At 42.3% G+C, this 13,668-nt stretch overlaps 1 protein-coding gene across 9 annotated transcripts in view; it reads left to right on the top strand.

The window, feature by feature from the left end:
• The window catches only part of ALG9 (ALG9 alpha-1,2-mannosyltransferase), a 114,748-nt gene extending 103,816 nt beyond the window's left edge, over nt 1-10,932 (top strand). For 8 of the 9 annotated variants that reach the window (XM_086339159.1, XM_086339161.1, XM_086339164.1 and 5 more), the window contains 2 exons: nt 7,236-7,354; nt 7,638-10,932. In XM_086339159.1, the coding sequence (XP_086195285.1) occupies nt 7,236-7,354; nt 7,638-7,675 (157 nt within the window). In that variant the 3' untranslated portion in view covers nt 7,676-10,932. Of the gene's footprint in view, nt 1-7,235; nt 7,472-7,637 lie in introns of those variants that run through there. The other variant, XM_086339169.1, reaches the window with a different exon arrangement.
• The last annotated feature ends 2,736 nt before the right edge of the window (nt 10,933-13,668 follow it).

Genomic DNA, 13,668 nt, shown 5'->3' with positions numbered 1-13,668 from the left:
ACTGTGGTGTTGGAGAAGACTCTTGAGAGTCCCTTGGACTGCAAGGAGATCCAACCAGTCCATCCTAAAGGAGATCAGCCCTGGGATTTCTTTGGAAGGAATGATGCTAAAGCTGAAACTCCAGTACTTTGGCCACGTCATGTGAAGAGTTGACTCATTGGAAAAGACTCTGATGCTGGGAGGGATTGGGGGCAGGAGGAGAAGGGGACGACAGAGGATGAGATGGCTGGATGGCATCACCAACTCGATGGACATGAGTCTGAGTGAACTCCGGGAGTTGGTGATGGACAGGGAGGCCTGGCGTGCTGCGATTCATGGGGTCGCAAAGAGTCGGACACAACTGAGCGACTGAACTGAACTGAACCTCTGTCTTATCATGAGGGTAATGTCTCTCACCACATTTTCTATTAAAGAATATTAAAGATCAGCCACATTTTTGCTGCATTATCAGCCTTCTGAGCAGTTCTTAAACTGCTTGATATGAGACTCAGGACTGGCCATGGCTAAGAGTAAATCTTGAGGGAATTGTGAGATTCTCTTCAGAACTAAAGACTTGTCTGAAAGGCCAGCTCTGTTCTGAGGGTTGTGGAAGTCTGTCACTGAGCTAAGTGCAGGAGAATAAGAGACAGAGACAAAAACAAAAAGAGAAGGAACTAGCTTTGAAAAAGAAAGAGAACTGGCAGGGAGCCCAGGCTGCAGGTTCACAGGAATAAGCAATGTTTGGATGGACGGGTGGATGAATGGATGGAGAGACAGACAAAAATCATGGAGACAGCCTGAGTACTTAAGATGTTTTCTCTTTAAAATTAAAAATTGACCCAGCATTTGCGTCGGGCCTGTTGCACTGGTGACGTCAGGGACTGGCAGGCAGTCTTCCACGGACGTCAGCAAGAGCAGATTGAAATCGCCACAGCAGAGTGCCCCCCAGCCCTGATAAATAGGGCTGATAATTGAATTAGAAAACATTCTGAGCTGTCGGCTAATTATGCCATTCAGGGGTCGTTTTGTCCATGTCTGTTTCATCCTTGAATTGCTTGAGTGACTTTCTCACTGGGAGGGGAAGTGCTTCAGTGTCCGTTTAGCGCCTTCCTAATTTATGCTGCCTGTGCTTTCTGGGGCAGTGCTTTGGCATTTCACGTTATTACACACACTGTTACATGAGTTTCGATCAGGATTAGTCTGGTTCTGACTTGTGATTCAGTCTGATCTTTGTTTCCATGAGTATGAATGTGTGCGTTTGCACATTATTCCAATGCTCAACTGCTCTCTTCTTTCACAGAGACAAATAACCGATTTGTTCTTCCAGCAACCATATAATGATTTGAACAGCCCCAGTTGTGCTTGATTTAGTAAAGCTACAGATGAGAAAGAAATTAATCTAGAAGAGCAGCCATAGTATTAAAAGTGAAGAATTCAAGCCAACTTGCTCTTTTGGCTAAAAAGAAAAAACAAAAACACAGACTCTTCCCATCCCAGCACAGAAGTGTTTGTGTTGATTGTTTACTCATTTCATCCACTGGAAGAAAGTAGAGGCTTTACATGTTAAAGACAGATAATTAAAAATCATAAGCAAAATCTGCAGGAGAAAGGAAGATTCATCTTCAAACAAGGATTTTTCCAGTACCAAATTTGGATTATAAATTTTTCTTAACTTTTCCTTATATTTAGTTCTCACCTTTAATATAGCTTTGTGTTCAGGTCTAACTAGAAATGCCTCCATGCTTCTTGAACACATTATCTAGAATCTGATGCCAAATTTTTTATGCTTGCACGCAGAGGAAGCTTGGGAGAATCCCAGTTCTTCTTGGGTCTCTTGATGTATCTGAGTCAGATACATGCTTGTCCCTAGCAATGTATTATTCCAAACCACACATTCAATGGGACTTTGAAATCATAGTAGGAAAGAACTGGTAATTTTGAGAAACTTGAAAGGAGGCTGGTGTGGGGAGAGTGTAGTGGGCAAGGAAGAAAATGGTACAAGGTGAAGAGAGACAGGTTAGCGAGGGCTAGATCTCCTTCAGCTTGTAGATCATTACAGAGTCTGGATTTTGTTCAAGCCGTTTTCCAATTGTTGCTGAGTAGACAGAGAATTTAATCTGAGATGCCTATAGATTTGGTTATAGATCAGCAAGTTGTTTTTTTTTTTTTTTTTTTTTGCTTAGTATACCTTGAAATGTTGAATGGGTCAAATAAAATAATGTATAATAAATGCTTCTTCCACACTTATGCAACCCTCAGTGTTTTTTTTATCCTCTCTTCTGAATATGTGTATTATCACTTTGAACTTCTATATTAGCTATTTTTATTTAGTATTTGCCATATTATAGTTGGGCTTCCCTGGTGGCTCAGATGGTAAAGAATCTGCCTGCAACGCAGGAGACTCGGGTTCAATCCGTGGGTTAGGAAGATCCCTGGAGAAGAGAATGGCTACTCACTCCAATATTCTTGCCTGGAGGATTCCATGGACAGAGAAGCCTGGCAGGGTCGCAAAGAGTCAGACATGACTGATCAACTAACACAGAGACATATTGTATATCACTCATAATCTCTTTCTTCCAACTGTAGATTATTAGCTCTTTGAGAACAGAGGCTTTTGTGTCTTCAGGGCCAGCACACAAAGCCATACACGTAGCAAGCACATAGGGTTTTTATGTTTGTTCATTTTAAGGATTTGAGGTTTCCTCTCTTTAAAACATTGTCTCAGTTCAGTTTAGTCAGTCAGTCATGTCCGACTTTTTGTAACCCCCATGGACTGCAGCATGCCAGGCTTCCCTGTGCTTCCCCATCTCCCTGAAGTTGCTCAAACTCATGTCTGTTGAGTCGGTGATGCCATCCAACCATCTCATCCTCTGTCGTCCCCTTCTCCTGCCATCAGTCTTTCCCAGCATCAAGGTCTTTTCTAATGAGTCACCTCTACGTGTCAGGTGGCCAAAGTATTGGAGTTTCAGCTTCAGCATCCATGCTTCCAATGAATATTCAGGGTTGATTTCCTTTAGGATTGACTGGTTTGATCTCCTTGCAGTCCAAGGAACTCTCAAAGAGTCTTCTCCAACACCACAGTTCAAAAGCATCAATTCTTCAGCATTCAGCCTTCTTTATGGTCCAACTCTCACATCCATACATGACTACTGGAGAAGCCATAGCTTTGACTATATGGACCTTTGTCAGCAAAGTAATGTCTCTTTTTTAATACGCTGTCTAGCTTGTCATAGCTTTAAAAATTATTACAAGTTAAATATCTCTTTTGTTTGTGTTTGAATTTTTCTATTGTAACAAATGGTAAAGTAGGTTGTTTTTAAAAAAGCATTATGGTGCAAAGTACAAAATGAAAATCATGTGCTATGTCATAGAGACAGCATAATTTCTGTTTTATCGGTATTGTTAAAACTGCTTCTCCAAGTGGTTCTTGCAGGTTTCCACTTTTACTGGCAGTATCGGGTTCCTCCTTCCTCCCCAGGGTTTGATACTGTCATACTTCTCAGCTTTGCAAACCTGATTGTTGAAAAATTATATCTAGATTTATGTTTCCCTGATTACTAGTAAAATTGAACATCATTTCATATGGTTATTGCAGTCCCATAAGCAAGAATACTGGAGTGGGTTTGCCATTCCCTCCTGTAGGGGATCTTCCTGATCCAGGGATAGAACCTGTGTGTCTTGTGTCTCCTGCATTGGCAGGTGGATTCTTTAATGCTGCGCCACCCAGGAAGCCCCAATACATGTTACTTGCTCAGTAGTGTCCAACTCTGCGACCCCATGGACTGTAGCCCACCAGGCTCCCCTGTCCATGGAATTCTCCAGGCAAGAAACTGGAATGGGTTACCATTCCCTTCTCCAGGGGATCTTCTTGACCCAGGGATCAAACCTGGGTCTCCTGCATTGCAGGCAGATTCTTTACCATCTGAGCCACCAGGGAAGCCCAGCCCATATATATATATATAATTTATATATTCTAGATACCCTTCCTCTGTTATGTATATGGTAAATATTTTGTCCCAGTCTCCATTATTCTTTTACCTTTGTTTCAGCTTGCCTTTTGCATTCAGCAGTAATGCATAGTGACCCTTCTTCTATTTTAGGGAGGTCAGTATTTTTGATGATAACATGTCCCATGTATCACCCTGGATGGTTTCCTGAAATGATCTCTTTCAGAATTCCTTGTGAGACCAAGGAGTTAGCATAGAAATAGCATAGAAATAGTCGTCACCACATACTGTCTTGTCTTCACCAGGTACTGTCTTGGTCTGTAAAAGGGCCTATAACCCCTTTTGTTTTCATATTTTTAAATTATTTTATAAATAACATAAAAGTAATAACGGAAGGATAGTTTTAAAAAACATCATTTGAAATTTTTGTAAGAATTGGAATGTAGCAACCCCAATCTTTATTCCATGTTTTCCTGCTTTTGAATATATATACCTGAAATAGGCCTCTCTGGTGGCTCAGAAAAAAAAGGTAAAGAATCCGCCTGCAATGCAGGAGACCCAGGTTCCATCCCTGGGTCAGGAAGATCCCCTGGAGAAGGGAATGGCAACCCACTCCAGTACTCTTGCCTGGAAAATTTCATGGACAGAGGAGACTGGCAGGCTACAGTCCATGGGGTCGCAAAGAGTCGGACACGACTGAGCACACTCACATGTGCACGTTCACGCATGCGCGCACGCACACGCACACATACACGCTGTCATCATCAGAGTCTCGAGTGCTGCTGTCTCCGCATTCATCTTCTGATTTGTCTAATTATGAAGTGTCTTCCTCTGTTGATTTTCTTCTCATTGGCATTATGGACAGAAAATTTTTAAATTCTGAACTCTCAGCTGTGCTCAATTAAAGCTAAATGCAGGCTGCAAAGATAGTGTCACAAATCTTTTGTACCTTATTGAAAGATGGTGCATACTTTGAACAATGCAGTGAAAAAATGGAAGGATAATGTAATTATATCATTTTTGCATAATCCTTTTTGGGGATGTCATCATTCTTTTTCTTATCATTTGTCTTTTTTTTTTTTTTTAAGCATAGTTGTAAATAATCCAAGATATAGAGGGGAAAAAAGACCACGAAAATTCTTTAATATAGTTTAAATTTATAAAAGGTTATAATGGTCCCATATGGTAGTTACATGATAGAATGAGTTTTATTCTATTTTTGAAAATAAGTATAATTTTCCTTTCTTCTTTGGAAGACTCCAAGAAGAATAAAATTACAAAATAATGATCTTTCCAAGTCGTAAGGAGTCGTTCCAAAAAGAAAGTAAAAAAAGTAAAATAGGGCCCATTGGACCTGATGTTATACCAAGGGGTGAGTTGACTGGAGACATGTACTGACTGTACTAGTGAAGCTTTTAGCGTGGAGTCACCTGGAATGGAAATGATGCTTCATTCAGTTTAGCCTTTCTTTACTACACTGAAGCCTGCGGGACTTTGTTCCAGCTTACAGCGTTCTGTCCTGACCTTCCCCTTATCTATGCAGCGTGGACAGAAAGAAGAAAAATTAGCTTCTTTTTTGACTGAGGTAGGTGCTTCCTCCTCCTGTTCATTTCTTTGCAGAGGCCCTGCTTTATCTCGTGTGTCTCTCTGCTAAGCCTCTTTTCTCTATCAAAGCCCTTGAGCTGTTAGCTGTTGAAGTGAAGTGAATCTCTGCTGAGCACAGCGCACGGCCAGCATCCCAGTTGGGAAGGATCTCTAGGAGGTGTGTATGCCAAGCACGGTACCATTGTGTGCAGGCATCGCGGGCGTCTGCCAAACTCAGAAGTAGGCTGCCAGTACAAATGCCACGTTGACATGACATTTACAAGTTGAGAGTCTGGAAAAGGACTGGCAGTGGAGCACCCTTCAGCTACCTCATTTAGGTTGGCAGTTTCTGGGCCAACTTTTGGTTTTTTGACTCAGGAATCGTAGTCAAGAAGTAATACCGCATATAGAATTTAAAACTATCACTGCCACTTTTTCTAGGAAATGATGAATCTTGTTAGCCTGTCTCCTGGGATGCAGGATAAACCAGAGTGGTAGGAGTGCAGAGTCTGGAATCAAATCTGAACCTGAATGAGGGCTTTATCACTTACTGTGTGACCCTGCTCAAGCTACTTAATCTGTGTGTCTCACTTTCCCATCTATAAAATAGAAGTAATATCACTTTCCACATAGGTTTGTTGGATGGATTAAATAGTATCTGAAAAAGTGTAAGCACTTCCCCCAGGGCTTGTTCAATGCTGCTGCTGCTGCTGCTAAGTCATGTCAGTCGTGTCCGACTCTGTGCGACCCCATAGATGGCAGCCCACCAGGCTCCGCTGTCCCTGGGATTCTCCAAGCAAGAACACTGGAGTGGGTTGCCATTTCCTTCTCCAATGCATGAAAGTGAAAAGTGAAAGTGAAGTCGCTCAGTCGTGTCCGACTCTTAGCGACCCCATGGACTGCAGCCTACCAGGCTCCTCCATCCATGGGATTTTCCAGGCAAGAGTACTGGAGTGGGGTGCCATTGCCTTCTCCGTGTTCAATGCTAGGTATTCAATAAATGTGAGATATTTTTCATATTCTTTAGAAATTAGTGAGCCATTCAGGGTTTTAGCTGTTCCTATCTATATTTCAGTATAAAGAGAAAAGACTGGACTCTGTCTTTGACTTGAGAATCGCCAGAACAGTATGCACAGGAAGCCAAGAACATAGTTTTTTCTTCACCTCTCTAGGAAAACTTAGAGCTGGAATCAGGATCATTTGAGCATTTAGCATCTCTGCAGTCTCTGGGGTACACAAACTCTTGAGGTGTTAAGAATATATTTCCGTAATAACATTTCTTTGACTGAATTAGAACTTTTCAATGGCAAATTCTAAGCAGACCTAGAGCTATTCTGAAAGATATCCTGTGGCTTATTAGCGAGACTACCGAGACTGTCGTTTGGGTTCAGGCAAGAAGGTACTTGGTCTTTTTTTCTTTTGGCTGTGCTGGGTCTTCATTGTGGCGCATAGGCTTAGCTACTCCTAGACATGTGGGACCTAATTCCCTGAGCAGGGCTCGAACCCACATCCCCTGCAATAGAAGGTGGGCTCTTCACCACTGGACCACCAGGGAAGTCCCAGTACTTGGTTTTGATTAAGTCTTTTATCAAGATCTAGTAGCTAAGTACAGCTTATGTAAAATATAACCCTCACCATAGCATTTTATTCATTTCCTTTAATCAGTACCATGAGTAAATTCTCTCAAATGCTAAGATTCTGTCTTTTTTCTCTCTTGTTTTTCAGGTCTTCAAGGTTGTTGCGGGCATTCTACGTTCCCTTCCTGTCAGATCAGTATACAGTGTATGCAAACTATACCATCCTCAAACCCCGGAAAGCAAAGCAAACCAGGAAGAGAAGCGGAGGTTAGCATCATGCCTGTGGTCCCAGAGAACTCCCATCCTGTCCACTGGGGATCCCACTGACAGGACACCCTCCAAGCCACCGCTTGTACCGTGTGTAATAAAGGCGTGTGACACGAATGCTGGAGTCTGGGTGCTTTGGGCCGGTCAGTCAGTCACGCTCACTCCTTGCCTGTGTCTGCTCTGCATGTGCGCCTTGTACAGCCAGACGCAGACAGGCCCTGCAGTCCAGGCAGATACGCTGCTCCGCATCTCACTGTTTCTCTTCTGTTCGATTATTTACTAGACCGGAGAAGAGCAGAACCAACTTCCAGGAAGAGCTGAAAATCCTGGGATGGGATGGCAGTGTTGAGCTGTTCTCCACACTCTGGCCTGGTGTCCGAGGACTGGCCTCCCTGGGGCCGGGTGGGCTTCTCCACCCAAGCTCCCTGGGAGCTCCTAGCAGACCTTCTCATTCAAATCCTAGTGCTGAAAATGAGCACAGCCTAGTTACCAACCTACATGTCCTTTCACCTCCAGCAAGACTAAGCTTTTCTAAAGCACTTCACAGGACTAGAACCTTGTCCTGGAGATATCTCAGGAAAAAGGCAACCATTTGAGGAACCGTGGCTTAATTTCTTTATATAGGATGCCTCTTATTTTCATTTAAATCTGTTACAACAAGCTGTAACTATGAGATTTTGGTGTTTGTTTTTGTTTGTTTTTGTTTTTTTCAGTTTTAGCATGCTTTCTTGAATTCAAGACTTCCCTCTGTCAAGGTATCAACAGACCAGACTATAACTGTATAGGACATAGGTGGAGAAGATTAATTCTATCAGTTGGTGGGTTTGAATGACATCACGTTTTAAAGTAATTTATTCTGAGACCATTTCTGAGGAAATTAAGACTCTCCCTTTTTTAAACAGCCCTAGTGAAAAAGACCAGTGTATATTTATGGCATCTATTTTTGAGTCTCTCTATTGCAAAGCACATCCTGCATGGGAAACCTCTAGTCAAATAGGCAATGATAAGGACTTAAATAGAACATAAGTATATATTTCACTTTGCCTTCACACACAGTATTTCATAGTTTACAAAGCACTTTCACATTATCTTATTCAATCCGCACAGTCGTGACGTGAGGGAGACAAGGCAAGTGGTTTTATCCCCATTTTACAGATGAAGAAAGTAAGACTAGAGGGCAGGGAGCAGAGGAAGGTGAGGTGACTTGCCCGAGGCCACACAGCCAATAATAGCGTTCGCACCACAATCTGGGTTGCCTAACTTCTCATCTAGCGCTCGTCCATACTCTTCACTTGACCATGAAAACATTACTTGAAGGAATGATGAGGCTGGCCAGAGACCTGATTGATAACATCACTTTCTATTTTTAAGGAAGAATTTTATCTGGGTTTCTCAGTTCTATGGAGCCTCCGGTCTGCCTGTGGGTCTGACCATCACAGCAGCACTCCAGCACGCAGCTTGGCCTGCGGCAGGAGAGCAATGCTCATGTTTGGAAGTCCAGCTTCTGTGCAGCCACACAGGATCCAATATCAGTTCCATTTCCATTCCTATAGTCAGGCTGGGGTCGCATTATAGTGCCTTATTTCCTTAAAGGTAATTATGTTTAGTATCTGCAGATAAGATGCATTAATTTTTCAGAGTTTGCATCTTTGCTTTTTCGAAGAGAAGAGATTTTCAATAGGAACTGATCAGAGAGGAGAAAAGAAGTGACAAGAAAAGAAACAGCTAGTTAGGTTTAAAGAGTCTCCTCACTGGGGTCCACGCTGACAGAATATCTGGGGTGGGCTGGATCTTGTAGACGAGCTCCCTCCTTGGAGAGGGAACAGAAACTTGGGTCCCACTGACTGCTTTAAGGACTTCTGGCATTTAATTTTCAATACTTGGTTCCTGTTTCCCAAGGTAAATATTGGCACGTATAGTCTGACTACAGGATAGAGAATTTTTAGTGAAATGTCTTGCCATACTTGCAGTAATGGTAAACTGTCCTTCATAGTGGCTAGAGCTCTTTTTCTGCAAAAGTAAATGAGAAAGTGCAGTAATGGAGGTCAACGATGAGCAGCGTTTTTCTAATCAGAGTAGTACAGTGCTGATCTGTTACATCATCTTGCAGGTTTGAAAAAAAAAAAGCCTGCTGAGCAACAACTTACTGTAACGTAGCACAAAAAATGTCATGATTGATGTTCTTTGGGAATGTCAGTTGCTATCTCTTTAAAACTTGATTTGGTTTTCTCTGTCCTACAAATATCTTTAGTAAGAGCACAAGAAATTACAGAACACTGTGCCAAATTCTATGGGTAAGTTACATAAAAATGAGGGGTGTTTGTTGTGAAGGTATTTTTCACATGACATATAATCACATTAAAACATCTCCACCTCAGCAATACAGGGAGGTTAGCTTTGCCTGGGAAAGTGTCTCAAAACACTGGAGCAAGTAGCATTTCTCCTCCAGAGATTCAGTGGTCAGCATGAAGATAAAGTATCTGAAGTCCTTTTTTCTCCATTGTTTGTTGACTATCAAGGAATAATGGGCTACAGATTATTGGTGGGAATCTTTGATTTTGGAGGTGAGTGAGAAAGTAGGTGGTATTGGTTTAGTCGCTAAGTTGTGTCCTACCCTTGTGACCCCATGGACTGTAGCCTGCCAGGCTCCTCTGTCCATGCCTCCAGGCAAGAATAGGAAGTAGATATATTGGCAATTCCAGGGCTCCCTGATCTCCAGATCTTATGATGCTGAGTTCCATTACTGAACCAACTTGTGTAGTAGCATCTGTTATCAAAGTGGACCTGCCAACTGGTGGGTGTCATCTAATAAGAAACATTTTAATCTCTTGAGATAATAATAGAAAAGTGAAGACTGCACCCTTTATTACTGAATTCAAGTTCAGAAACAGATCATCTGTTTTAAATCAAGGTGGTTCTTGATCCCAACCACTTATTTGGGTCATCTTTTTCTAGTTTGGATTTTGGGGAAAGAACACCCTATGTGATCCTACAGCCTTGGATCTGGATTGACCATTTGGGCAGAGCACAAATGGAAATCTTTTATTGTGTTTTGTATTTTGTGGGGTTTATTGAAATAATTCACTGTGATGGTGCCGTCTTCTGGCCAGTGTTGAGCAGCTCTGCTTTAAATTTGGTTAATTTCATTTTCTCTGAAGAGGGAAAAGAGGGGTCACTTAATCTTCACCTCCACCGGCAAATTAAACTCATGTGTTAATTTCTTAGGCTCCTACATTAAACGCCTTGGGTAAACAGATTAATGGATATGTGCTCAGCTTTCTTTTTTTTTTGCAGCAGAGAGCTCTGACTTCCATATGGCATTGTTGAATTTTCAGAGGCTCTCTGGTGTTTTGGTAAATATCAATGGATGTTGCCTTTGATTTTTCCGATATGTAATCTGTATAATCCTGTGATTCCTGCTGGAAGTGAAATCAGGAAGCACTGCAGTGTTGAAGCAAGAGTTATTGTTCAGGTCCTTTGTCTTCCTAATGCTTGTACTTCATTTCACATGTCAGTGTTTACATTACATACTTGTATTTTCTGTGAAAGAAAAAGTTAAATAAATCTTGGCAGTTTGATTTTCCTTTTCTTAAGGTGGTATTTTCTCTTTAGCTTTTGAATCTTTGGTGAAGATTGGAAACTGAAGGAGCTCAGCTCCTTCCATCCCCTCCGCTTTCCCCTGCAGTGTACAGACTTGCCCTCTGCAGACCAAACAACCTAGCGTGTTTATTCTGAAAACGGGGGAGAAGCCACTGGAAAACCCGGTGAGGATTCGTTTTAAAACCAGGCACAGTGGTAACTACCCAGTGTGTCAACATCGTGCCTGCAAGAGAGTTTCCGAGTCCCCGTTAACGGTTTTGAATTAAGAATCTCTGGACTTTGAAAATCTTCTGTTGTTTGTTGTTTAGGTGGCCAAGTGGTGTCCGACTCTTTGTGACCCCATGGACTGCAGGACTCCAGGCTCCTCTGTCCCTCACCATCTCCCAGAGTTTGCCCGAGTTCATGTCCATTGAATTAGTGATGTCTTCCAACCATCTCATCCTCTGTCACCCTCTTCTCCTTCTGCCTTCAGTCTTTCCCTGCATCAGAGTCTTTTCCAGTGAATCGGCTATTCACATCAGGTGGCTAAAGTATGAGAGTCTCCATAGTCATAGAAATGGGATCTAGTCATATCTAACATTTAGGTAATTTGCCACTTTGTCAGGCACAATACAGCTTTGTGTATGTGTGTGTGAATGAACTTCTAATATCACTCCTGTATCTCGCACCTTAGAGTCAATAACTTCTAGTAGCCACCTGGCTGTTCTGTGTGGTGCTTAGTTGCTCAGTCGTGTCCACCTTTGTGACCCTATGGACTGTATGCCCACCAGGCTCCTCTGTCCATGGAATTCTCCAAGCAAATGCACCAGAATGGGTTGCCGTTTCCTCCTCCAGGGGATCTTCCCAACCTAGGGTTCCACCCACATCTCCTGCATTGCAGGCAGATTCTTTTACCACTGAGCCACCAGAGAAGCCCTTTTATACCAATACCACTGGTTAACTAGTTTTCTTTCTGCAGGACCCAAAATGTCCATGAAACTTGGTTTATTTTTCACAAGTTGTTTTCGAGAAGGATGTTTTATTAATATAATTCCAGGAGGGAGAGATGCACAGCCTTAATGAATTTCTTTTCCCTATCTAGAAGGTCATCCTTCTTGTTTAATTACTCGTAGGGCAGGCTTGAGTCTCCCTCTCTTTAATTGAAGCCTTTCTAGACTTCAGACTACTGTGATTACGCCCTTAACCCTCCTGAGTATCTAGTGGCTTTACTAATGACATAGAACCTTTTCCTGTAACCCCTGTAAACCTGTCTCTCAAGAACATTGTTGGCACTTGGGAGCAAAGACCATATCGCACTTCTGTGTATTCTCAGCGTTCAACACAGCTCCCTGAATATTTTGGTACTGAACCAAAATGGTACAAATTTGGGTACTGTGTTTATTGCCAATAAAGAAAAGTACAAAGAAACCTACAACTAATATACAGCTGTTGCTTTCAGTTTGGTCAATTTTTGACCATAGGAAATAGAGCAAGTCAAAAGCCCTGTAGTGCTCAAAGAGCAATTGATATGAATGAGGCTCTGCTGCTGCTAAGTCGATTCAGTCGTGTCCGACTCTGTGCGACTCCATAGACAGCAGCCCAACAGGCTCCACTGTCCCTGGGATTCTCTAGGCAAGAACACTGGAGTGGAGTGCCATTTCCTTCTCCAATGCATGAAAGTGAAAAGTGAAGGTGAAGTCGCTCAGTCGTGTCCGACCCTCAGCAACCCCATGGACTGCAGCCTACCAGGCTCCTCCATCCATGGGATTTTCCAGTCAAGAGTACTGGAGTGGGGTGCCATTGCCTTCTCCGGAATGAGGCTCAATGCTACGTATATTTTAGGAATTCTGAAGGACACATGCTTTCACACAAAGGCAGATTCCTCAGAGTCCCTTATTGGGTACCCTTAATGAATATTTTATTATGACTTGATTTTGGAGGGTCAGACAGCCCAGGAGAACTTCTGATGAATTTGGGGCAGAGAGCCCTCTCCTCCAGGTGTGAGGAAGCGTGGGGTTCCTACCAGCTACAAGCCCTGCTAGGAAAAGGAAGTCTAACTGCAAGATGACTTCGTGGTGACATATTCAAATTCAATAATATCAAGTGGTAAGTGGTTTTTTACAGCTGAAAGATATTTTGGCTCTCCTCAGCCCTGAGTTCAGCATAGACCTGGCATGGAAACAAATTATAACCAACAGATTTGATAAATGAAGTGAGGGCCATTCAGATAAGGGATATAAGAATGTGGAATTGTAGTGATAAGGGCAGACTGGGAACTTCCGTTGTGGCTCCTTAGAATAAACAGCTCACAATTAAATTAATTGGGTTAAATAGCAGTTTACTTGAATACGAGTATTTCTTTAAAATGTTTGAGGAAATCTTAAGATATCTTCATAAAATAATTTAAAATGGTAGGGTTTTTTTGTTTGTTTTTGCTTCTAGTTCCTAGGCTGCTTCTTCTGTCTTGACATGCCTAGAGATAAAAGTATAAAGCAGGTGATTCTTGATGGTTCTAACAGCCAAAAGATTGTGTGAGATAAAACTAACTTCTTCTGACAAGGATTTTTTGCAGATCTGCATTTCAGCCACTTCCTTCCTTAGGATGGTTCTCTTTGACCTTTGTTTGCCTGCAGAATCAGTATTTGGCAATTGGTACCACTGGCCTGCAATTTGCCATTTTAACCCTTGAGTTCCAAGTTGCCAAGTGAGGAAGTTATGGATTCTGGTCTGTTTGC

This window comes from Bos grunniens, chromosome 15, assembly GCF_055505025.1.
Source record: "Bos grunniens cultivar Pamir isolate PY7600 chromosome 15, Bosgru_T2T1.0, whole genome shotgun sequence".
NCBI lineage: Eukaryota > Metazoa > Chordata > Mammalia > Artiodactyla > Bovidae > Bos > Bos grunniens.
This window is presented reverse-complemented; position numbering and strand designations above follow the sequence as displayed.